The sequence below is a fragment of the Sapajus apella genome, unplaced genomic scaffold (assembly GCF_009761245.1).
Source record: "Sapajus apella isolate SASKATOON/1434 unplaced genomic scaffold, GSC_monkey_1.0 scaffold33, whole genome shotgun sequence".
In the NCBI taxonomy this organism is placed as follows: domain Eukaryota; kingdom Metazoa; phylum Chordata; class Mammalia; order Primates; family Cebidae; genus Sapajus; species Sapajus apella.
The window spans coordinates 8,365,294-8,389,100 of NW_022436973.1; the positions used below are offsets into that span (position 1 = coordinate 8,365,294).

The 23,807-nt window shown below is 44.1% G+C and overlaps 1 protein-coding gene across 4 annotated transcripts in view; it reads left to right on the plus strand.

Moving 5' to 3' along the window:
* The first annotated feature begins 23 nt into the window (after positions 1-23).
* Positions 24-23,807, plus strand: part of GSS (glutathione synthetase) — a 29,451-nt gene continuing 5,667 nt past the window's right edge. Inside the window, exons 1-9 of one of the 4 annotated variants that reach the window (XM_032295176.1) lie at positions 24-110; positions 3,767-3,903; positions 10,681-10,826; positions 13,556-13,631; positions 13,935-14,074; positions 14,754-14,870; positions 20,346-20,426; positions 20,528-20,605; positions 22,630-22,696. In XM_032295176.1, coding sequence (XP_032151067.1) covers positions 3,775-3,903; positions 10,681-10,826; positions 13,556-13,631; positions 13,935-14,074; positions 14,754-14,870; positions 20,346-20,426; positions 20,528-20,605; positions 22,630-22,696 — 834 coding nt within the window. In that variant the 5' untranslated portion in view covers positions 24-110; positions 3,767-3,774. Of the gene's footprint in view, positions 111-650; positions 670-3,613; positions 3,666-3,766; positions 3,904-10,680; positions 10,827-13,555; positions 13,632-13,922; positions 14,075-14,753; positions 14,871-20,345; positions 20,427-20,527; positions 20,606-22,629; positions 22,697-23,807 lie in introns of those variants that run through there. The other 3 variants (XM_032295173.1, XM_032295175.1, XM_032295174.1) reach the window with 3 other exon arrangements.

Genomic DNA, 23,807 nt, shown 5'->3' on the forward strand with positions numbered 1-23,807 from the left:
AGCTGGGGCGGTGCGCGCAAGCGCACTTTGTCGCATCGCTAGCCCCGCCCCCTGAGCCTGGATAGCGGCGCGAGGGCCGAAAGAACGGTGCGCAGCGAGACGGCGAACGAGTAGGTTTGGGCAGCAACGGCGGCCGGCAGGGGTCACGTTTCCTCGGGAGGAACGATGTGAGGGAGGGGTCTGGCGAGAGATTAGAACTCCGGAGGCCGGGAGATCTTGTGGCTGAAACCCTTCACGCGCGCGGAGAAACTAGTGTCCAGTGAGGGGGTTGGGCTGGTGCGCGTTGATCCCAGAGTTTCCTGATCTCCTGCCTTTAGATCGGGCCAGTACTGGGGCCAGTGAGCCAGTGAGACTGGAGCAAGTTAGAACAACAACGGGAAGCGATTAGGACCAAACTTTGTCCAGGGTGGGAGGGACCGGGCCCGTGAAGTGGGGCCGGCCTGGGCAGCCTACCGTGTTGTTGCCTCGGGCCCTTTCCAAGCACTGGCTTAGTCGTGGGGATAAAGTCCGACCGGTTTCCTTGTGGGCGTTTTCAGGCTTTGGATGATCTGGCCCGTCTGTCATTCATTCTTCATTCATTCATGTAATGAATGAATACAGTACTAATGAATTAATACAGTACGGCTAATACTAGGAAGAGAAGTGATGAAGACAAACACTCTTCCCACGGTACAGGGAAAAGTGATGAGCTGTAGAAAGTAGAAGCCCGGGGCGGAGAACAGGGACGGCTTCCGAAACTAAATCGCAAACCCTGATCGGGAGTGGTGGGGAGAGTTCCAAAGAGAAGACAGCACGAGCCAAGGCCTGGAAGGGGGAAGGAGGCGGACGCATCCTGGTTGCTGAAGATACCTCACTCTGAATCTGTTTCGTGCCCAAGGAAGAGATGACAGTGGCCGGGGCTAGGCTACAAACACTGGAAATGGAGATAAATCAAAGAATTCAAAGTACTATGTACTTAGGCAGCAACATCCATAGGATTTGGGGAAAATGAGATGTAGGAAAGAAGTACTCAAGACTTGGGTACCTAGGTGGAGCTCATCTGAGGAGAAGCAGATTTGTGGGAGACAACAGCAAATTCTATTCTGGTTGTGTGGAGACTCCTAGGAAGCAATTGGATATTCTAGTTTGAAGGTAGGAACGTATTGCTGTGAAGATGTAGATTTGAATGTCATCAGCAAAACAGAAATAAAGCCAAGGAAGGATAGTGAGACGGAGTTTCGCTCTTGTTGCCCAGGCTGGAGTGCAGTAGCTTGATCTTGGCTCACCACAACCTCCGCCTCCCCGGTTCAAGCTATTCTCCTCCTTCAGCCTCTAGAGTAGCTGGGATTATAGGCATGTGCCACCACTCCCGACTAATTTTTTTTTTTTTTTTTTTGAGGTGGAATCTCGCTCTGTAGCCGAGGCTGGAGCGCAGTGACACAATCTCGGCTCACTGCAACCTCCGCCTCCCAGGTCCCGGTTCAAGCAATTCTCCTACCTCAGCCTCCCAAGTAGCTGGGATTACAGGCATGAGCCACAATGGCCAGCTAATTTTTGTATTTTTTAGTAAAGAAGGGGTTTCTCCATGTTGGTTAGGCTGGTCTCCATCTCCAGACCTCTGGTGATCTACCCTCCTCCGCCTCCCAAAGTACTGGGATTACAGGTGTGAGCCACTGCGCTCCGCCTGTGGTGATTATTTTTATGTCTTAACCTTCTCCATGTCCCTGGGACCTAGTCAGGGCCAGGCATTAGATGCAAATCAATGTTTACCAACTAAATAAAAGCCTAACAGCAAACAGAAATGTTGGAATTCCAAAGTTGTGGAAAGATGGGGGCTCTTGGAGGGTTTCATTGCTCTAATATCAAGGTAATGTGCTCTTGTCCTTGCTCTGCCACTGGGCTGCTGTGTGACCTCTGACAAGTCTCCTACCTGTAAAGTCAGTACAGCCAAAAAATGGTACCATGTATAGAGCTTCAAACACTGCTGAGAAATTTCACACAGATTTTTCTCTTTTAATCCACACAGTGTCTTCCAGGTCTAGATACTGTTTCTGATTGAAAAAAAAAAAAATAGAAAAAAAAATTTCACACAGTGATTTTAAAAGGGAATTCATATTATTATGGACTCAAACCCAGGTCTGTCTGACTTGAGCCTTTTTCTTTACTATGACTGCCCTCATCCACGTCTCACTCAACAGCAATATTATCAGGACCCTCTTGAGGTCACGTGTGCATTCTTTCAAAGCATTGCACTGAGGCTGGCAGACTTTCATAATTGGTCTAGCACTAGCTCTGTCATGGGGAGAGGGGGACAGAGCTGAATGTGATGGAGGTTTCCTATCATTCTCTCTCTTTCTGGGGACCACTGAGTTGGGCAGCCATGTTCTGTTAAATGACAATAGGGCAGAACAAAATTAATGACTGTGTTTCCAGATTTTTATCCAGGTCTTGAGGCCTGCTTCAAAATGAATGAGTATCAGGCTGTGAGTCTGTACATGTCTGTGTGTCTCTGGGCAACCAGTCAGACAACCCCTCCCATTACATTGGACACTTGGGTTTCAGCGATTTCCATCTTGCTAATGTGATTTCTCAAAAATATTTTCTGTGTTTTGGTGCTGTGATAATAAATGTCCATACATGGATGTAATCATTTCCTGTTACTAAGTTTGCTTCTGGATAGTATAAGGGAGGAGTTCACTTTATTTGCATTTCATGGTATTCCACAAAGAGCTCCCTACTCCTTCCCATGTAACTTATTTGAGATCTGTTGACATGAGTTGTTGGAGCTTGAAGGGAAATTAATAATGTACAGCAGTGGCTCCTATCCCAGGAAAACTTGTTAAAAATACAAAGCCTCTGTCAGGCACGGTGGCTCATGCCTGTAATCCCAGCACTTTGGGAGGCCGAAGCGGGCAGGTCACCTGAGGCCAAGAGTTTGAGACTGGCCTGGCCAACATGGTGAAATCTCATCTCTACTAAAAATACAAAAATTAGCTGGGCATAGTGGTGTGCACCTGTAGTCCTAACTACTCAGGGAGGCTGAGGCAGAAGAATCACTTGAACCCAGGAGGCGGAGGCTGCAATGAGCCAAGATCATGCCACTGCACTCCAGCCTAGGTGACAGAGGGAGACTCCACCTTAAAAAAAAAAAAAATTGACAACAAACTGGTAAAAAACATAAAAATAGAAATAAATATATAAAAAAGATACAAAGCCTCAACCCATCCTTTCCTTCAGGCCTTTTGAATCAGAATCTCTGGGATGGGGCCCAGGAATCTGTATACTTTCCCAAACTTTCCAGAATGTTCAGCCAGGTTTGGAAACTACTGATATACCCCATCTTTCTTGTTTCACAGTTAGGGAATCTGTAGCTCTGGGAGGGAAAGGAACTTGTTTCAGTCACATCTGATATTAGTGCCTCTTTCTCCAATGAAGAGCATTGGGGTGGGAGTCCAGAGACATGGGTTAAGTCCAGGCTATACCAGTCATCACCCAGGGCAAGTCATTTCACCTCTCCAAGCCTCTGCTTCCTTACTGTGAGAATAATGTCATTGTGTTAGGAATCAAAAGAGAGTGGCAATGGAAATGCTTTGTCAAGCTTTCTGTTCTGTGCACGTGAAAGTTGTTAAGAGCTAGAACCAGCCAGCGTTCACTCCTTTGTACCACACTGTTCCCTTCCAACAGAGGTCAGGGTCCTTCTGTGTTGGGGGTGACCGCCAGCCAGTTTCGGTGGTGGCAGGGCTGCAGGCCATCTGTCACCAAGCTCTTTTCTCTCCATATTTTGCAGGTGTTGGGATGGCCACCAACTGGGGGAACCTCTTGCAAGATGAGCAGCAGCTAGAGGAGCTGGCACGGCAGGCCGTGGACCGGGCCCTGGCTGAGGGAGTGTTGCTGAGGACCTCACAGGAGCCCACTTCCTCGGATGTAAGCCCCCAGCTTCTCCCCACAGCATTCACCGTCGCCCACTGTCTGGCCCTGGCCAGGCTGGGGGTCGCTCCTTTGCATCAGGGACCACATCTCTTTAGCTTTATTTTTTTCAGTAACTAAAATTGATCTCTAGAAGTAGAAAGTAAAAAAGCAGCATGATGGAATTATCAAATTTAAATATGGTGTTTGAAGTGTGACATAGACAAGTTACTTAACCCCTCTCAGTTGCAGTTTCTTCAGATATAAAAATGGAACAATAATAGAAACAACCTTACTGGTTTGGTAAGAGAATTAGAGGATAATTTCACATAAAGCACTTTGCCCAGTGAGCTGTTATTGAAAAGCCCCATAATCAGAAAGAGAAGACTCTGCTTTCTCTGCAATTGTTTGTGATTATATACTTTCAAGTCTTTCTCTGTGCATATATATACATAGGCATGTATATACAGAAATATGTCTTTTTAAAAAATCAAATTGGATCATATATATTATTCTATGATATGTTTTTTTTTTTCTTTAACAGTCTGTCTTAGAACTTTTTATTATTATTTTTTTTTTGAGATAGAATTTCGCCTTTGTTGCCCAGGCTGGAGTGCAATGGCATGATCTCGGCTCACCACAACCTCTGCCTCCCAGGTTCAAGCAATTCTCCTGCCTCAGCCTCCCAAGTAGCTGGGATTACAGGCACCTGCCACCACCTGGCTAATTTTGTATTTTTAGTAGAAACAGGTTTTTTCCATGTTGGTCAGGCTGGTCTCGAACTCCTGACCTCAAGCCACTGTGCCCGGCCTGTCTTAGAATTTCTTTTTTTTTTTTTTTTTTTTTGGGTGACAGAGTGAGACTCTGTCACCCAGGCTGGAGTGCAATGGCACAATCTTGGCTCACTGCAACCTCCGCCTCCCAGGTCCAAGCGATTCTCCTGCCTCAGCCTCCTGAATAGCTTGGATTACAGGTGTGTGCCACCGCGCCCAGCTAATTTTTGTATTTTTAGTAGAGATGGGGTTTCAACATCTTGGCCAGGCTGGTCTCGAACTCCTGACCTTGTGATCCACCCGCCTCGGCCTCCCAAAGTGCTGGGATTACAGGCGTGAGCCACCACGCCCGGCTGTCTTAGAATTTCTAATGCCTTCCATTAGGGTCAACTTTATTCTAAGGCATAGTATTCCAGATGTGGGTGTATCACAGTTTAACTTTCCTCTACTGATGTCTATTGAGGTGATTTCTAATGTCTTTATGACCATAAATAGCACTCTAGGGAACATCCATGCGTATGTCTGTTGGGGCACCTGTGTGAGTTTTCTCCAGGGTCAACACACACAAGTAGAACTGCCCAGTCCAAACCACATCTTTTTAAAATTTCATATTTGGGAAAAATAAATAAAAAACTTTTTCAAATTGGGTGACTAGATAAGACATTTTCATAGTTCAGATTCAAAGGGCACAAAGCCTGTGTTTAGGTATTCTTGTTTATTCTTTCAGATGGCTTATTCATAACAAGTAACTAATCACAAGTAAATATATTCCTTGGGGCTTTGCTCTGTTGCCCAGGCTGGAGTGTAGTGGTACAATCTCGGCTCTCTGCAACCTCCGCCTCCTGGGTTCGAGTGATTCTCCCACCTCAGCCACCTGAGTAGCTGGGACTACAAGCATGCACCACTACACTTGGCTGATATTTTTTCTTTTTAGTGACAGGATTTCACCATGTTGTCCAGGCTGGTCTCAAACTCCTGACTTCAAGTGAGCCACCAGCCTCTGCCCCCCAAAAATGCTGTATTACAGGTGTGAGACACCATACCCAGCCTCCTTTTTACACAGACAAGCATACTAGACAAGCTCTTCTGTACCTTGCCTTTTTTTTTTTTAACTTAACAGTACACCTTAAGATCATTCATAAGCTGGGCGTGGTGGCTCAAGCCTGTAATCCCAGCACTTTGGGAGGCTGAGGCGGGTGGATCACAAAGTCAAGAGATCGAGACCATCCCGGTCAACATGGTGAAACCCCGTCTCTACTAAAAATACAAAACATTAGCTGGGCATGGTGGCACGTGCCTGTAATCCCAGCTACTCAGGAGGTTGAGGCAGGAGAATTGCCTGAACCCAGGAGGCGGAGGTTGCGGTGAGCCGAGATCGCACCATTGCACTCCAGCCTGGGTAGCAAGAGTGAAACTCCGTCTCAAAAAAATAAAATAAAAAAAAGATAATTCATATTGGTGACTAAAGAGCTGCCAACATATTTTCTTTTTAGCCAGCCCCATTCTTTTTTGTCTCTGTGTGCCCAGAACCTAATACAGGCCTGGTGGAGTCCATACTCAGTGTTTGCTAAGGCCCAAGTAAATGACAGTGTCTGTCACCTAAGCCAGACTGATGGTATGGAATAGAACCTAGATTTTATGAATTACTTGTATGCATCTAAGATGAAGCATTTTCCCTTTAAAGCTTTTATTTCTTCTGCTAATCTATAGGGACTGTGTGGAAATCCAGTACTTGGTCTTTCTGGAAGCTAATGGAGCCTAGAAAAGGCACAATCCACAGTGAGATTTCTAATCCAGAAAAAAAGTCAGAAAATGCATGTGCACGTGTGCATGTGCGTGTGTGTGTGTGTGTGTGTGTGATTTTACTCCAAATCTTTACCATTCTTTGCCAAATACCTGCTCTATGCCAGGCCATTCTAGGCACTGAGGATAGAGAGGTGAGTCAGCCAGAGCCCTAGTCTCTAGAGCTGCTGGTCTAGTCAGAGAACATATCATAAAATGAAATTGAATAATGTCAGCTTTATCAGGAAACATAGGCAGTCTGCTACACAATGTTAACTATCATTTATTGAGTATTTACGATGTGCCAGGCATTACTCTAAACACTTTGGAATCACTGACTCCTCACCACAACAGAGATAAGGAAACCAAAGCCCAGGGAGGCTAAGTAACCTACCTGAGGTCATTTAAATGGTAAAATAATTGGCAGAGCCAGGATATAAGCCCAAAGAATTTGGCTCCTGAGTCCATGCTCAGAACATCCATGCTCTTTTTCCTCTCCCGAGATACTATAAAGGACACCTGGAAGAAAGAGTAATTCATTATGATTAGGTGATTGAGATGGAGGGTGGTACTTGAACTAGACCTTAAAAGACAAATAGGAAAAAGGAACAACATAGTAAGGACCCAAAAGTAGGAAAAGGCAAAAAAAACAATGTTGAAGAGAATGCAACTGAAATTCAGGGCACATAAGTGGATGTAGTGGGAAAGAGGGCAGGCCAATGTCAGACAGCCAAAGGGCCTTAGGTACTGGGTGGAGGAGGAGTGTGAACTTTATCCTGTAGATTAGAGCTGTAAACCAACCGTATCCAGGCTGAATATTTGGCTCCTGCAGTGTTTGGGGAGTTAGCTTATTTTTTTGCAATAGGTAATACATTCAAATACATTTGAACACGGTGCAAAATTCAAAAGGGTATTCAGTAAAGAGTAAGTCCCCTCTCACCAGCCACTGTTGGCCCGACCAGGGGCAAGCATTGTTAACAGTTTTTTTCACCAGAGTATTTTTAAAAAGTCAGAGCCAACATTAAAAAAAAAAAAAAAAAATCATGAAATAAAAAAAAAATTCTAGCAATGCAACTTGTCTTGAAAAATTATATCATCTGGCAACCCTGGTCTACTTTCCTGTATGGCAGTTGGCTAGAGCAGAGTTCTGGCTGCCCGCTTTAGAGAAGATGCAAGTCCTTTTTGCCACAATTCCTATCACTCCCTGTTGCTTACCTGGCTTCAAAGAAGAATTTTGTCATGCACATGCTACAGCTTTTTTAAAATAGCAGAATAATTTTTGTTTTGTTTTGTTTTGAGATGGAGTCTCACTCTGTCACCAGGCTAAAGTGCAGTGGCACAATCTCAGCTCACTGCAACCTCTGCCTCCCAAGGTTCAAGTGATTCTCCTACCTCAGCCTCCCAGCTAGCTGGGACTATAGATGCGTGTCACCACACCCAGCTAATTTTTGTATTTTTAGTAGAGACGGGGTTTCACTCTGTTGGCCAGGATGGTCTTGATCTCTGACCTTGTGATCTGCCTGCCTAGGCCTCCCAAAGCACTGGGATTATAGGCATGAGCCACCGTGCTAAGCCAATAATGTTATTTTATGTTCATGTCTCTATCAAAAGTGAGAAGATTGTGTGTTTCAGCCTTTAGCCTGTAGATAGCAGAGAATAACTATATACTATTGATACTAAATTCAGGAGGGCATAACGAGTCCTGGGACAGAGGCAGAGGGAAGTCTTAGCAGAAAAACTCTTTGAGTTTCTCAGGCCAAGATGAGACTTGTTGTGGGCAGCAGAGTTCTAGTGTTAAAGCCAAGGAAATGCTCCTGTAGTCATCACATAGGTACTCAGGATATTAGGTCACCCCTTATGTAATCTGCAGTTCCCATTCTAACTCTTAAAGGCTTTAGGCCGAATAAACCTTATTCTCACAAACAGCCTTCCTCAGTTTTATCTTAAAACATGCTGGGGCTGGGGTGGTGGTGCATACCTGTAGTCTCAGCTACTTGGGAGGCTGAGGCAGGAGGATTGCTTGAGCCCAGGAGTTTGAGGCACTATGATGGCACCTATGAATGGCCACTGTATTCCAGTCTGGGCAACATAGAAAGACCTCATTCAAAAAAAAAAAAAAAAAAAAAAAAAGATGCTGGGAAGGGTAATTTAGGAATTATCTACCAAAATTTAAAATGAATTTACTTGAATTACCTGATATTTTTACTTTTAGAAATTTAGAATGTATGGACTTTCTCATCTACAAAATACCTAGAATGCATATTTCTAGGATACCTATTGAAACATTAATGGTAATGAGAAAATAAACAAACTACCTATATACTAGATTCAATAAATTACGGTATATCCAAAGAGTGGAATACTCTACAGCAACTAAAAATAACAATGAAAATGCTGTATTTGAACATATAAGGAAATATTTAAAAAACACAATGTAGTAAGTATAGTTTGGGAGTGAAAAAGGAGAAAATATATATATGTATACCTATATGTCAATATAAAGATGACTAGAAGGTTGTGTGAGACACTAATCTGTCATTTGCCTCTGGGTTGGAGAACTGGTGGCTGGACCACAGTCTTTTCCCCAGGAGACTGAAATGAGAGTGAGACATACTTCTCACTATGTATTCTTATGTTTCTTTTGAATTTTGTATCATGTATTTATATTATCTGTTAAAAAAATAATATTTTGTCTGGGCATGGTGGCTTACGCCTGTAATCCCAACAATTTAGAAGGCTATGGCAGGTGGATCATAACACAGTGAAATCCCCATCTTTACTAAAAATATAAAAATTATCAAGGTGTGGTGGCACGCACCTGTAGTCTCAGCTACTTGGGAAGCTGAGGCAAGAGAATTGCTTGAACCTACGAGGTGGAGGTTGCAGAGAGAGATTGCACCACTGCACTCCAGCCTGGGTAACACAGCAAAACTTCATCTCAAAAAAAATAGTACTTTTAAAATAAATATATAAATATCAAGTTATAACACCATAAACTTATACTGCCTTAATGACAAACTGATATTAACTCAAAGGTTAAACTCAGGGATTCTTCATAATACAAGTCACAAGATTTTCTTTTCATCTCTTACCCAAGTTCTAGTTCAGTTGTTGGCAGGGATCTCAGAATACACTTTCCCTTCTAGAATCAGTGTCCTCAATGGTATTTGGGTTTCTTGTCTATGTTAAAGTCCAAAGAATGCAGAATGCAGCTGAACTCTAGGCCTGTTAACCTGAGTCACCATCTCTAACATTGGTGGAAAAAAACACTCTTGGCTTCTACTAAGGGAACCAGAGTTCACTTTTTTTTTTTTTTAACATTTGTCCCACTCAGTAACCAAATCAAAATCAAAAGGCGAGGGGACTGGAGTGTGAGCTCCTGATGCATGGAGGGGCCTGGGCTTGAACATCAGCTAGCAAGGAGCAGGCTTCTGTGTGTATATGTGTGTGTATGTGTGTGTGTGCACCTGTGCGCAAACACGCACATGTGTGTGTGTTGTTTAGTAACTGTCCTGGTTCAAATCCCAGCACCACTTACTGGCTGAATATAATTTTGTTATAGTCTGTAAACCTCTCTGTCTCAGGTCCCTTCTCTGTTAAGTGTGGATAATAATAGTATCTGTAATCCCAGCACTTTGGGAGGCTGAGGTGGGTGGATAACCTGAGATCAGAAGTTCAAGACCAGCCCAGCCAACATGGCAAAACCCTGTCTCTACTGAAAATATAAAAATTAGCCAGGCATGATGGTGCACATCTGTAATTGCAGCTAATCAGGAGGCTGAGGCAGGAGAATCACTTGAGCCCAGGAGGTGGAGTCTGCAGTGAGCTGAGATCGCGCCACTTGTACTCCAGCCTGGATAGCCAAGTGAGACTCTGTCTCTAAAAAAATAAAAAATAAAAATAAATACGAGTATTTTCCTCACAGGGCTAAATGATGAATCGATGTAAAGTGTTTAAAATAGTACCTTACACATAGTAAATGCTCAATAACTTTTTGTGGGTTTCTTTTTGTGATTTGCTTTTTTGCTTCTCTCTCTTTAATATGTAGAGATAAACTATCACAGAATCTGAAAGCTCTCTTTGTACCACTCTTCCCCTTCTGCTCCTCCCAAGGTAACCACTAATCTACAGTTGGTGTGTCCTCAGTAAATGTAGGCCAGACTTTCCATGGGGTTACATTTGCAAGACAGCCCGTTCACAGGTGTTCTACGCTTGTCCCATTCTCTCTTCTTGATCACAGGTGGTGAGCTATGCCCCATTCACGCTCTTCCCTTCACTGGTGCCCAGTGCCCTGCTGGAGCAAGCCTATGCTGTGCAGATGGACTTCAACCTGCTAGTGGATGCTGTCAGCCAGAACGCTGCCTTCCTGGAGCAAACTCTCGCCAGGTAGGGGGCAGTGAAGTGGGGGCCAGGAGCTGCTAGAACCAAGGAACTGGTAATGGGGGAGCCATGAGGTGTTACTGTGTCAGCTGATTTGGTGGAACAGAGGAAAGGTACCTACCAAGAACAAAAAGTCATAGGAGTCAGGAAAGCTGACTTCTAATCCTGGCTCAACCAGTTATTTATATGGCCTCAAGCAACTCCCTTTCCTTTTCTGGGCCTAAGGTTTCTTTATCTTAAAAATGGAAAGATTGGCTTAAATCCAAGATCACTTTCATTGTTGACATTCTGTAATCCGTGACACCCTACTTTGAAGACTGATATTTCTCTTTGGAATTAGGGAAAGTCAGCCTAGTTTTGGAGGAAAACAGAGGTAGAGAAGGTTATTGGGTTTAAAGTCAGATTTTCTACTTCTCCTAAGCAGCAACCCTTTCTTGTCACCCCAGGCCTCATTGTTGGGTGGGATGGGGTGCCACACTCAGGGCGTGAGGAAGCAACCTCTGAAACAGCTCAGTCCATCCACCCTCCTCTGTCTCTTTCCCTTGATCTTTTTTTTTTTTTCCTTCAGATTCTGGGGCAATTTATTAAAATGTCTTAATTTATTTTAGAATTAAAATATAAATAGGCTGGCATGGTGGCTCATCCCTGTAATCCCAGCACTTTGGGAGGCCGAGGTGGGTGGATCACTTGAGGTCAGGAGTTTGAGACCAGCCTGGCCAACATGGCGAAACCCCATCTCTACTAAAAATACAAAAAATTAGCTGCGTGTGGTGGCGGGCACCTGTAATCCCAGCTACTTGGGAAGCTGAGGCAGGAGAATTACTTGAATACAGGAGGCAGAGGCTGTAGTGAGCTGAGATTGCAACACTGTACTCCAATCTGGGTGACAGAGCGAGACTCCATCTCAAAAAAAAATATATATATATATTTTTTTTTATTATATATAATACATATTTTATATATTCATTTTAGAATTAAATATCTATAAATATTATGCTAGATGTGTATATACTGTACAGGTTAAGCATCCCTAATCCAAAAATCCAAAACCTGAAATGCTCCAAAATTTAAAACTTGTTGAACACCACATGATTCTACCAGTGGAAAACGCCACACCTGATGTCATGTGACAGGTGCAGTCAAAACACAGTCAAAAGTTTGTTTCATGCACAAAACTATTTAAAATATTCTGTAAAATAATCTTTAGGCTATGAGTATAAGGTATATATGAAACAAATGAATTTTGTGTTTAGACTTGAGTCCCAACCCCAAGATATCTCATTACATATATGCAAATCTTCCAAAATCTGAAAGACTTCTGGTCCTAAGCGTTTTGGATAAGGGATGTTCAACCGGTAACTGGATGTCTTTGATTAATTTTTCAACAGAAACAACTATTTTGTTAGAGACAAAATCTTTTAAAATTTTTGGGTGAATATGAGAAGAGGTCATAATGGTAAGAAGCTTGAAACCTATTGACTGTAGCTGAAAATCCAATGAGTCGTGAATGTATTAATCTCCCCACCACCTTCCCCCTGAGCTGTTTCCTGGAATGGAGCCAGCTTTGTACTTGTAATCTTGGATCAGGAAACATGAGCAGCCTGGCTCATGACTTTTACCCAAATGATAAAATTATGTAGGAGACCTGCAGCTCATCTCTGCAACCCCTGCCTTCTCTGTTCCTCTCTCCTCTCATACACATACAAACCATAGTTCCTAAGGGAGAAGAACCTCTACAACACATGAAGGAGAGAACCTCTTCAGAAAAAGGGAAGTGTGCAGAATCCACCCTGAAGCTCAAAGGGCAATACATGTGATGTTAATTACTTGTGGATTTTTTTCTTACTGTGGCTCTTCTTGAAGCTCCAGAAAACCATGCTGGATAGGTCCCTAACACATGTCACGTCATGGCAGTACACTGGGCTATGACAATGAGCCTGTGTAGACACAGCAACTACCTTCATGACATTTATAGTCAAACAGGAGAGATGACACTAATCATCACACAAATAAAATTTAAAATTGCAACTGCAGTCAGTGCTATAAAGGAGTGGTTCTTAGTTCTATGAGAACACATAGCAGGGGGATCTGACCCAGATAGGGAAGGCTTCCCTGAGGAAATCACATCATAGGAGGACTAGTTGGAAAAAAAAAAAAACAACAACAGGATATTTAGCTTGGGTCAGAAAAATCTTATTGGTACACAGGGAATAACTGCTGTCTTCTAATCTCTGAGGGCTGCCATGGAGGAGAATGAGAAGGCTTGGCCTGGGAGGTCCCAGAGTGTAGGAAAAGCTATGGAGAGTTAGTATTATGTCAACCAGAAAGCTTGCCAACCATCAGAGCTATTCAAGTGTAGAACAGGTATATCATGTCATTTTTTAACTCTTCTTTGGAGCAGTATGTTCAGTTTTTTTAATGTAATATCTTACTGACTTTTTACCACAACCCTAGGATATAAATATAATTATCTTCCCTCCATTTTATAAATCAGCAAACTGAGACACAGAGAGGTGAAATGATTCCCCGAGGTTGCCTATTAGTGAGTGGTAGAGTAGGATTTGAGCCCAGGTCTAGAGCTGGATCCTTAGCCACTGTTCTCTGCCAGATTAGGGTGGACATTCAAGTTATGGCCAGTAGACTCAGAGGATTCAGGAGTCAATGAGTGGGGATGGGACTCCTTGACTTTTTAGGTCCAATTAAGCCTGCAAAATGTTCTCTGTTTCTTCCTCCAGCACCATCAAACGGGATGATTTTACTGCTCGTCTCTTTGATATCCACAAGCAAGTCCTAAAAGAGGGCATTGCCCAGGTAACCGTTCCCAGTCCCACTCTAGTCTGGAAACTGCCCCTCCCATCTCTGTTTGTTTTTTGTTTTGCTAGAAGAATCTGGTCCAGGCCCTCAGCTCATGAGAATCTGCCTCTCACTGGTCCCTACTGGGTTTATCCCGGTGACCAATTCTAGGATGACCAGAAGAATGATCCCACTGGGCTGGGGAGTGTTCGCTGGTGCCTCTGATCTCTATGTAGAGTTCATGGTACCTGTCTGCTCTGTGGCTAGGTCCTCAGAGACAGCCCCTGGGCAGATATTGTCAGCCTTCAGTTTTCCCCACAGACCGTGTTCCTGGGCCTGAACCGCTCAGACTACATGTTCCAGTGCAGCGCAGATGGCTCCCCAGTCTTGAAACAGATCGAAATCAACACCATCTCTGCCAGCTTTGGGGGCCTGGCCTCCCGGACCCCAGCTGTGCACCGGTGGGTCCCTTGGGCAGCCCCAGGCATACCTGTAGGGTGACATCCTGAGGGTCTACAGTCACTGGCTAGGCCAGGGAACTCCACCTATGACTTGTGTTATTATACCTATTGTGTAAACCAATGCTTTCCTGGGCCCTGGGTCACATGTTTCCCCAGCCACTCCACAGCAGTTTCCACTTGTAATTAGATCCTTGGTTTGTCATGGAGAAAAGGGACCTTATGGCTCATCTAGTCCTGTCCCTTCATTGTACAAGCAGAAGAAACAATATCTTGAGAGCCCCAGAGAGAGGAATGTAGGAACTTCTACCTGGGGTCTGGGCCTAGTAGCATCCATTTCTAGCCAGCAGTGATGTTCCAAGTTGCAGTGATTTTAGATGGTCTGCACAGGGCTCCAGACAGTGCCTGGAGGCCTAGGGTAAGGGGTCCCAGTTCACTGGGAGGCTGGGGTAGATTGGGGTGGGGACAGAGGCTCTTAGGTCTCCCCTAGACATGTACATCAAGGGCCAGGGTTACAGCAGCCCAGCATATTCCAACCTGAAGTGGATCCTCCAGGAATGTGATGGTAGGATGCTTCTTAGTGCTCAAATGATGCTCAGAGTCATGCTGTATCTATGAGGTCATGGGCAGAGGGGTCTTCCAGGTCCATCCAATTACTGAACAGTCATCTCTCTTCCAACAGACATGTTCTCAGTGTCCTGAGTAAGACAAAAGAAGCTGCCAAGATCCTCTCTAATAATCCCAGCAAGGGACTGGCCCTGGGAATTGCCAAAGCCTGGGAGCTCTACGGCTCAGCTAAGTAAGGGTGTGAAAAGGTAGCAGCAGGATCCTGCTTTAGTTTCAGCATTCATGGGTATAGCAACTTCTTTTTTTGCCTACCATCATTAGAGAATAAGAGGACTTTTCTAGGAATAGAAACTTATACCTTTAATTGCCAAAATTATTTTAAGGCTTCCTTCTTAAATAAGAGATGCTGAGTATGATTTAAGTTTCTCTTATTGACTGGAAGTCATCATTATGACTGTCAATGATTGCAGCTTGCTGAAATACAGCAATGCTACCTAGAATTAGAGAGGCATGCAAGGCTGTTTGCCTGCACTCATAGCTCTGACTGCTAGGCTTTAGTTCTCATTCATTTTCTTTTTTCTTTTTTTGAGATGGAGTTTCACTCAGTTGCCCAGGCTGGAATACAGAGGCGTTATCTCGGCTCACTGCAACCTCCACCTCCTGGGTTCAAGCGATTCTCCTGCCTCAGCCTCCTGAGTAGCTGGGACTACAGGCGCACACCACCACACCTAGCTAATTTTTGTATTTTTTAGTAGAGATGGGGTTTCACCATATTAGCCAGGCTGGTCTCGAACTCCTGACCTCATGATCCACCTGCCTCAGCCTCCCAAAGTGCTGGGAATATAGGAATGAGCCACCACGCCCAGCCAATTTTTGTATTTTTTAGTAGAGATGCGGTTTCACTATGTTGGCCAGGCTGGTCTTGAACTCCTGACCTCATGATCGCTCGCCTCAGCCTACCAAAGTGCTGGGATTACAGGTATGAGCCACTACACCCAGCCTCTCATTCATTTTCTTCATAGTTTTCTTGTCCATTTCCCAATTCTCAGCTCTTACTTTTCTTTTTTGTTGTTGTTGTTGTTGTTTTTAAAAAATAGAGACGGGGTCTTGCTATGTTGCCCAGGCTGGACTGCAGTGGCTATTCTCAGGCGCGATCCCACTACTGATCAGCACGGGAGTTTTGACCTGCTCCGTTTCTGACCTGGGCCGGTTCACCCCTCCTTAGTCAACCTGGTGGTCCCCTGCTCCCGGGAGGTCGCCATATTGATGCCGAACTTAGTGCAGACACCCGATCAGCATAGCGCACTGTAGCCCAGAACTCCTGGGCTCAGGCGATCCTCCCACCTTAGCCTCCCAAGTAGCTGGGACTACAGGCATGCGCCACCACGCCTGGGCAGCTCCTACTTTTGACTGCTGTTGGTATGCTTGAACTTGGAATCTTCCACTCCCATGCCCGTGCCTCTCTTCTGATTTACCATGGTTTGGGAAAGCAAATGATCCAGATTGTTATGATTGGGTCTGAAGAGTGTGAGGGCCTCTTTGATGAGTAAATACATAAGCTTTGACTAAGGAATTTTATGATATCCTTTTTAACTGCTTAGAGGCATTTTTTGCTTTCTTTCTATTTCTCAAACATTTTCCAGATGTGTGAAGATGTTAGGTAAGTGATTTTCAGATCATCGAGGGGCCACTATACTAACAGTTATTGCAATGTTAATATGGCATTAATAGTCCTTAATATACACGTACTAGTGCCACATCTTGTGCTAAGCTCTGTACATACAGGATCTCATCGAATTCTCATAATAAGCTCTCTGAGGTCGATACTGTTCAGCTTCCTCATTTTGTAGAGGAGGAAACTGAGGTCCTGAGAACTGACCTCAGGATTGTTCAAGGCTAAGTGATGAGTTGGTGACAGATACCAAAGTCTACCTCCCTCCAAAACGTGCACTCTTAATCATGCTCTTACCTCCAAGAGAGCCTCTCTGTCCTTGCTAAGCCTCACTAAAACCTAAGAAACCTTAGGCTCCAAGCATTTAGAAATCATCAGACAAATATTCTTTCAAGTATATTGACTAGGTTGTATTTTAAGAGAGGGAAACCAGGGGATGGGTCAGCTAGGGGACTGCTGACAGACAAACACTGCACAGGGTTTTGCCTGCCAGCCTGTCAATAACATACTTGTGTGTCCAGAGTTAGGCACTGGTAGGTAGGAGTTATGTGGCACCTGAGCCAGAACTGGCTTCCCCCATTGTGAGAGTGAGATAGGCTCTTCTGCTGAACTAACACATAACCTTGGCAAGTTAGTTCTTTTCTTCTCTGAGCTTCAGTTTCCTCATTTGTGAAACAGGAGTAATAATAATACCTAAAAGGGTGTGAGAATTAAATTAGATCATCGATCTGAAAAATGTTTTTAAAAACTCCGTGTGGATCATTATGTGGTACTTTCAATAATAATAATAGGCCAGGCATGGTGGCTCACGCCTCTAATCCCAGCACTTTGGGAGGCCGAGGCAGGTGGATCACCAGAGGTCAGGAGTTCAAGGCCAGCCTGCCCAACATAGTGAAAGTCTGTCTCTATGAAAAATACAAAAATTAGCCAGGCATCATTTGTATTTGTGTTAGTTTGTATTAGTTTTAATTCATACAATAGCAAACTGAGGCTCAGAGAGTTTGAATAACTTGCCCAAAATTATACAACTGGTAAGTATAGAATTCATCTGCCCCTGAAGCCTATGTTCTTTCTACTTCTCTGTTCTGCCTCTAAGAGATATGGTTCCATAGTATTGACTGAAAAACTGCATTGGTAGAGCAGATGAATTTTCATCAATTATCTCATGATTTTTAAAATTTTTTAAATTTTTTTAAAAATGGAATCCTGCAAAATGAATTACGATTTCAATTTAGACAAACTCTGAAAGCACAGGGCCTGTGGTTAGAATGAGTAGATTAAGAAAAGGGGATTCCTGGTGATAAAAGGTTGGGAACTGTGATCTTTTTAACACCGTTATTTTATAGATGGGAAAACCATGGCCCAAGGAATGAAATTGCCTTACCCAAGTCAATTACCAAGACATACTACAAGTAACTGGCAGAGCCAGCACTAGCACTCAGGGGTCCTCACCCCCAGCCAGCATGCTATTGTCAGGTCACCTTCCTTAACTGACCTTAATTTTCCTAGTCCCACTTGGAAACAGAGTGCTCAGAACTGAAGGCAAAAAGAGGTTGAATATGTTTCTGAGCCTGGCTCCGATTGTTTTGCAGTTGGCAGGCTGACTTAATTAGCTGGGGTTTGCAGTTCCACTTTAACCTCCAGCTGCCAGCCTTCCTCCTCTGCCTCTTTTTGGAGGTGGGCCAGCCTGGGCCAATTGCCACCCTCCCACACATAGCCTCACCCATGAGTGAGACATGAGTTAGGCTGCAAAGTGAAGAGCAAAGCCATTGGCCCTTGGGACTTTCTCAGGGCAAGGTGACTTGGGAGAGCACCACTTTTAGTTTGTGTCTCAGACACCCAACTCAAAGCCAAGACTCAGCTTAATGTCATGTCTGACCTCATGAGATTTCAGGCAGACCAGGAGAGGGGACTTACTAAGACCTGGATTTTGGCTAAGCAGAAAGGAGTCAGGCAAACAGAGTTTAGTCCAACTTCAGCCAAGGTCAGGAGAAACAGAGATAGACAAGAGAGGCCAAGTAGAGGAGGTCAGGGAAATACACTTAGAATCCTAAGCCAAAGCCTAGCATTCCATGGGTCTCAGGAGGAAGCCACAGGCACAAAGCAGTATAGCCACAGCAAAAATGGAGCATGGAGGCTGGTCGCAGTGGCTCACGCCTGTAATGCTAATACTTTGGGAAGCTGAGGGGGATGTATCACCCGAGGCCAGGAGTTCGAGACCAGTCTGGCCAACATAGTGAAACCCCAACTCTACTAAAAATAGAAAAACTAGCAAGGCATGGTAGTGCACTCCTGTAATCCCAGCTACCGGGGAGGCTGAAGCAGGAGAATCATTGAAACCTAGGAAGTGGAGGCTGCAGTGAGCCTAAATTGCACCACTGCACTCCAGCCTGGGTGACAGAGGGAAACTCAGTCTCAAAAAAAATTAAATAAATAAAATGTAAAAGAAAAAAAATGGAGTTTGGTACTGCTGAGCATTCACCCTAAGAATCTGTTAGGGGACTGAACCTATCTTTGACAATGGAGCTATCTTAGCTGGCAGCCAAACGGATAGTTCTCTGGCATAAGCTTTTCCCTGAGTCCTCAAGCCCCTGCCTCTTTAAGAAATACATGAATACCCATTTTTAGACTGCATTCCAGCCTGGGCAATAAAGCAACACTCCCGTTCGCTCTCCCTCTAACTCTTCCTCTTTCTTCCTCTCCTTTGTTCTTTTTTTCTTTCTTTCTTTTTCTTTTTTTCCTTTAAAAAAAAAAAAGAAGAAGTTAAAAGCCACTGGTGGCTTTAGACCTTGGTGGTTCCTCTCTGTCTAGGTACATGAGGCTCCTCAATACCCCCTAGCCTATACCACTGCCCCAGGATCTATTTCTAGATCAACTGCTTGCCTGCTCTGGTACCAGGTGAATGCCAGGTTAGGAGTTTACCTAGACCTGTTAACCTCCTAATTTGTTTCCATACAGAAAACAAAGGGACTAAGACAGCCAAGGTGGTAAGCAGAGGGCAAAGTAGAAGAGCAGATCAGACAAAGGGTCCCTTTTGTTAATGGAACTCCTCAATATGGGCTTTCCCAAGCCTGTGTAGCCTCACACAATAAAGGGTCATTTCTAAGAGGGCACTGTTGCACACTTAAGGACAAGGTCACTAAAGCACTTATTGATTTATAAATTATTGCCAAATATAAAGTCAATATATAATCTTCTTCAGGAGAACCTTGAGAATCCTTGAAACTGTGAGCCTGAATCCATAATTCATTCCCTCCAAACCTACTCACACTGCTAAAGACATTTCTTTGTAATTATAATGAATTCCTTGCTTTTTTTAAAAAAAAAAAGAAATATATGAATAATCAGAGACAAAGAAGCCACGTAAGCCCTAGTGATCTCATTAATACTATGAGATCAAACGTGGCCCTGTGTACATTACAGGAATATTGGGAGGCCCCAGGAGCTAATGCCTTGTTTGTAGTTGGCACTGTGGGTTTCTGTAGGGTTCCATTTCATGTAAGAACCACACCCCTTTTTTGTGTCCTTTACAATTTAGTAATAGAGCCATTAGCCCCTGACCCCCTGCATTGTTCTTTTATAAAATTTTCCTCAGTGCTCCCACTTGTTTGTTCTTCCAGAGAGATTTTAGAATTATTATGTTAAGTTCTAAGAAAAAGTTCTCTTGGTTGAGAATGGCTTTAAATCTAAATTTTAATTTGCACAAAAATTCATCAACCCATGGCATCATTACAATATTTCATCTGCCTGTTGGAGAAGGGTCAGAGGCATCTTCATTTTTGAAGTTTTCTGTTTTCAGGAAATCATAGCATCAGGTGTCTATGCCTGAGGCAATCCCAGGGTTCCTGAGAGAGGGAATATCTGCTGTTTCAGGGAAGCAGTGTTCTTATTCGTATTCCAGGGAATATATTGTCTTTCAGGGAACCTGTGTTCTTATTCTTCTTCCTGGAGGTGGGGCGGTATGGGGGTTGAGGGGACAAACAAAGGAAGAACAAGTTCTGTAGTAGCCTTGGGCTACCTGTGCTCTTTCCCCAGTGCTCTGGTGCTACTGATTGCTCAAGAGAAGGAAAGAAACATATTTGACCAGCGTGCCATAGAGAATGAACTACTGGCCAGGTAAGTAAAGGAAGGGGCACTTCTAGGTATGGCTCCAAGATTGGGGGGGGCCACCCAAAACATAGCATCCATTCCCTCTGGCTCTTCACCATTTTTCCCAGGAACATCCACGTGATCCGACGAAGATTTGAAGCTATCTCTGAAAAGGGATCTCTGGACCAAGACCGAAGGCTGTTTGTGTAAGCATTCCCAAGAATTCAGTGGAAGGCTGCTTTATGAAACTCATCCTGCCCCCCACTTCCCCCAAATGCTTCTTTCTTCTGGGAGATGCAATGGCTTGTTCCTTCTCTCCTAATTTCTGAAATATCTCATCCCCTCAGAAAATTTTGGAGAAAGCCAGTCTGCTTCTATCAGAGCTGTTGACATTCTGGATCAGGGTCTCCTTAGAGATCATCTTAGTTTTCATATGCCCTAAGTTCCTAAAAGTTTTCTTATCCCTTTTAATAAGGTCAGATCAGGCCTGAGAAGCTAAGCTGGGCAGTCAGGGAGGAAGAGGAGCAGCTGGCTCATTCTGTGATTGGTCTGGATGCCACTCTCTGAGCTCGGGCCTAGATTTGTGTTCCAAGCCAAGTCATCCTTCTCTCTAGGGGCCACCACCAGGTAGATTGAGTGTTACATATTTGGGTACCATTGCAGCATATATATTTAGACCTAGAACTTTGTGATTGTTAAAATTAAGACTATCCATGGAATTTCACACCACCATTCATTGTTTTTCAAAATATGCTTTTATTTATTTATTTATTTTTTTGAGATGGAGTTTCACTCTTGTTACCCAGGCTGGAGTGCAATGGTGTGATCTCGGCTCACCGCAACCTCTGCCTCCTGGGTTCAGGCAATTCTCCTGCCTCAACCTCCTGAGTAGCTGGGATTACAGGCACGCACCACCATGCCCAGCTAATGTTTTGTATTTTTAGTAGAGACAGGGTTTCATCATGTTGACCAGGATGGTCTCAATCTCTTGACCTCGTGATCCACCCGCCTCGGCCTCCCAAAGTGCTGGGATTACAGGCTTGAGCCACCGCGCCCGGCCTAAAATATGCTTTTATTATAACAAAACAAAGCAGTTAACTTACTTTTAGATAAACTAGACAATATCAAACAGGTCAAAGAAAAGGAAAAGAAGTTTAAAAAGTCTTTGTCTTATAACCAGACTCATAATTTTACATCTTTGCATTTCCACCTTCACCCCTGCCATTAACATTTTTTTCAGAGGCCAGGCGTGCTGGCTCACACCTGTAATCCCAGCACTTTGGGATGCCAAGGCGGGTGGATCACAAGGTCAGGAGTTCAAGACCAGCCTGGCCAAGATGGTGAAACCCCGTTTCTACTAAAAATACAAAAATTAACTGGGCATGGTGGTGGGTGCCTATAATCCCAGCTACTTAGGAGGCTGAGGCAAATAATTGCTTGAACCCAGAAGGCAGAGGTTGCAGTAAGCTGAGATTGCACCACTGCACTCCAGCCTGGGCAACAGAGCAAGACTCCATCTCAAACAAAAAAAATTGCATCCTCATTTCAGCTGTGGAAATACAAAGTGTGTTTTACTACACATGGCAGTATGATTCTGCTGCTCGGTAATTTCCAGCCAACATTTTTATGCATTTACCTAATTTGATTCTAGTTACCTTCTTGTTCCTTCTGGCCTTCTTAGAATGACTCTAAATCTGGAATATTCTAAAGTGTTCCATGCTACATACCTCCCTGTTTTCAGTGGAAGCCCTGATAGTGTGGATATCTACTTTCACTGGTTCCAGTGAACCCCTGACCAGGCTTCCACTGTGGGCTGAATTTTGAAAAAGCCAAATTCGCCAGGCGTGGTGGCTCACGCCTGTAATCCCAGCACTTTGGGAGGCCGAGGTGGGCGGATCACAAGGTCAAGAGATTGAGACCATCCTGGCCAACATGGTGAAACCCCGTCTCTACTAAAAATACAAAAATTAGCCGAGCGTGGTGGCACTCGCCTGTGGTCCCAGCTACTCAGGAGGCTGAGGCGGAAGAATCTCTTGAACCCAGGAGACGGAGGTTGCAGTGAGCCAAGATTGCACCACTACACTCCAGTCTGGTGACAGAGCAATACTCTGTGTCAAGCAAAAAAAAAGAGAAAAAGCCAAATTCATCTTGATGTACCCTGAAATAGATTGAACCACTGAACATATCAGTTATAATTTAACACAGCAGCTTTCTCCATCATGTGTTCTAGGGATGGCCAGGAAATTGCTGTGGTTTACTTCCGGGATGGCTACATGCCTTGTCAGTACAGTCTACAGGTTGGTATTTTCTTTGAGACCATTCTTTGCCTCCTGGGACCCACAAGAGCTCCATGGAAACCCAACTCACGCTTATAACAACCTGGGTTTTCCTGAGTCCTCACTTCAATTCTTTATTGGGGAGCTTGCTGCTAGAACCTCCTATCCTTCCTCAAGCCTTTTGCTACCTCTCACTCAACAAACACAGTCTTCTAGAATTTGAATCCTCAGGAATCTACAGAGCTTCAGCCATTTACACTGTTTCCAGAGATGTGCTGGCAAATGTTTAACAACATTCAGCTCTCACTAGTTGATGTAAGCCACTTCTAGCATACTGCTGACCATTTTCTTTCTGCCAACTCTTATCTCTCCTTTATCTGAATCAGAAAGTTTTATCATCTCCTCATTCATGTTAATGACAGTAATATCACCTTATTTTGCTATCTTACCATGTAGTTTCATGATTACCTTCCACATCCATTATTTCATTGAACCCTTACAACCACTCTGTGAGGTGTATAATTGTCCCCATTATACAGATGGAGAAACTAACGTTTAGAGAGATGGAGAGGCTTCTCTAAGGTCCCACAGGACGTTCCCAGGCTTTCTGACTTTCAGGCTGATAATATTCCCATTCTTCTCCTCTGCTCCTAACATGCACATCATGGACAGGCTAACAAGCTCTGCTCTCAGCTGGGAGACGATAAAGGAGGAAATAAGTTTAGAAATACCATGGACAGGCCAGCTGCGGTGGCTCATGTCTGTAATCCCAGCACTTTGAGTCCGAGATGGGCGGATCACAAGGTCAAGAGATCGAGACCATCCTGGCCAACATGGTGAAACCCCGTCTTTACTAAAAATACAAAAATTAGCTAGGCGCCCATAGTCCCAGCTACTCGGGAGGCTGAGGCAGGACAATCACTTGAACCTGGGAAGCGGAGGTTGCACTGAACCTAGATTGCGCCACTGCACTCCAGCCTGGTGACAGAGCGAGACTCCGTCTCAAAATAGTAATAATAATAATAATAACAACAACAACATGGGCAGTGAACTGGAGGTCATGAGCTTGACTACCTCTTTGTGATGAGGGGCAGGTTCCTGACCCTTTCTAGCTCTGTTTCTTTGAACTGGG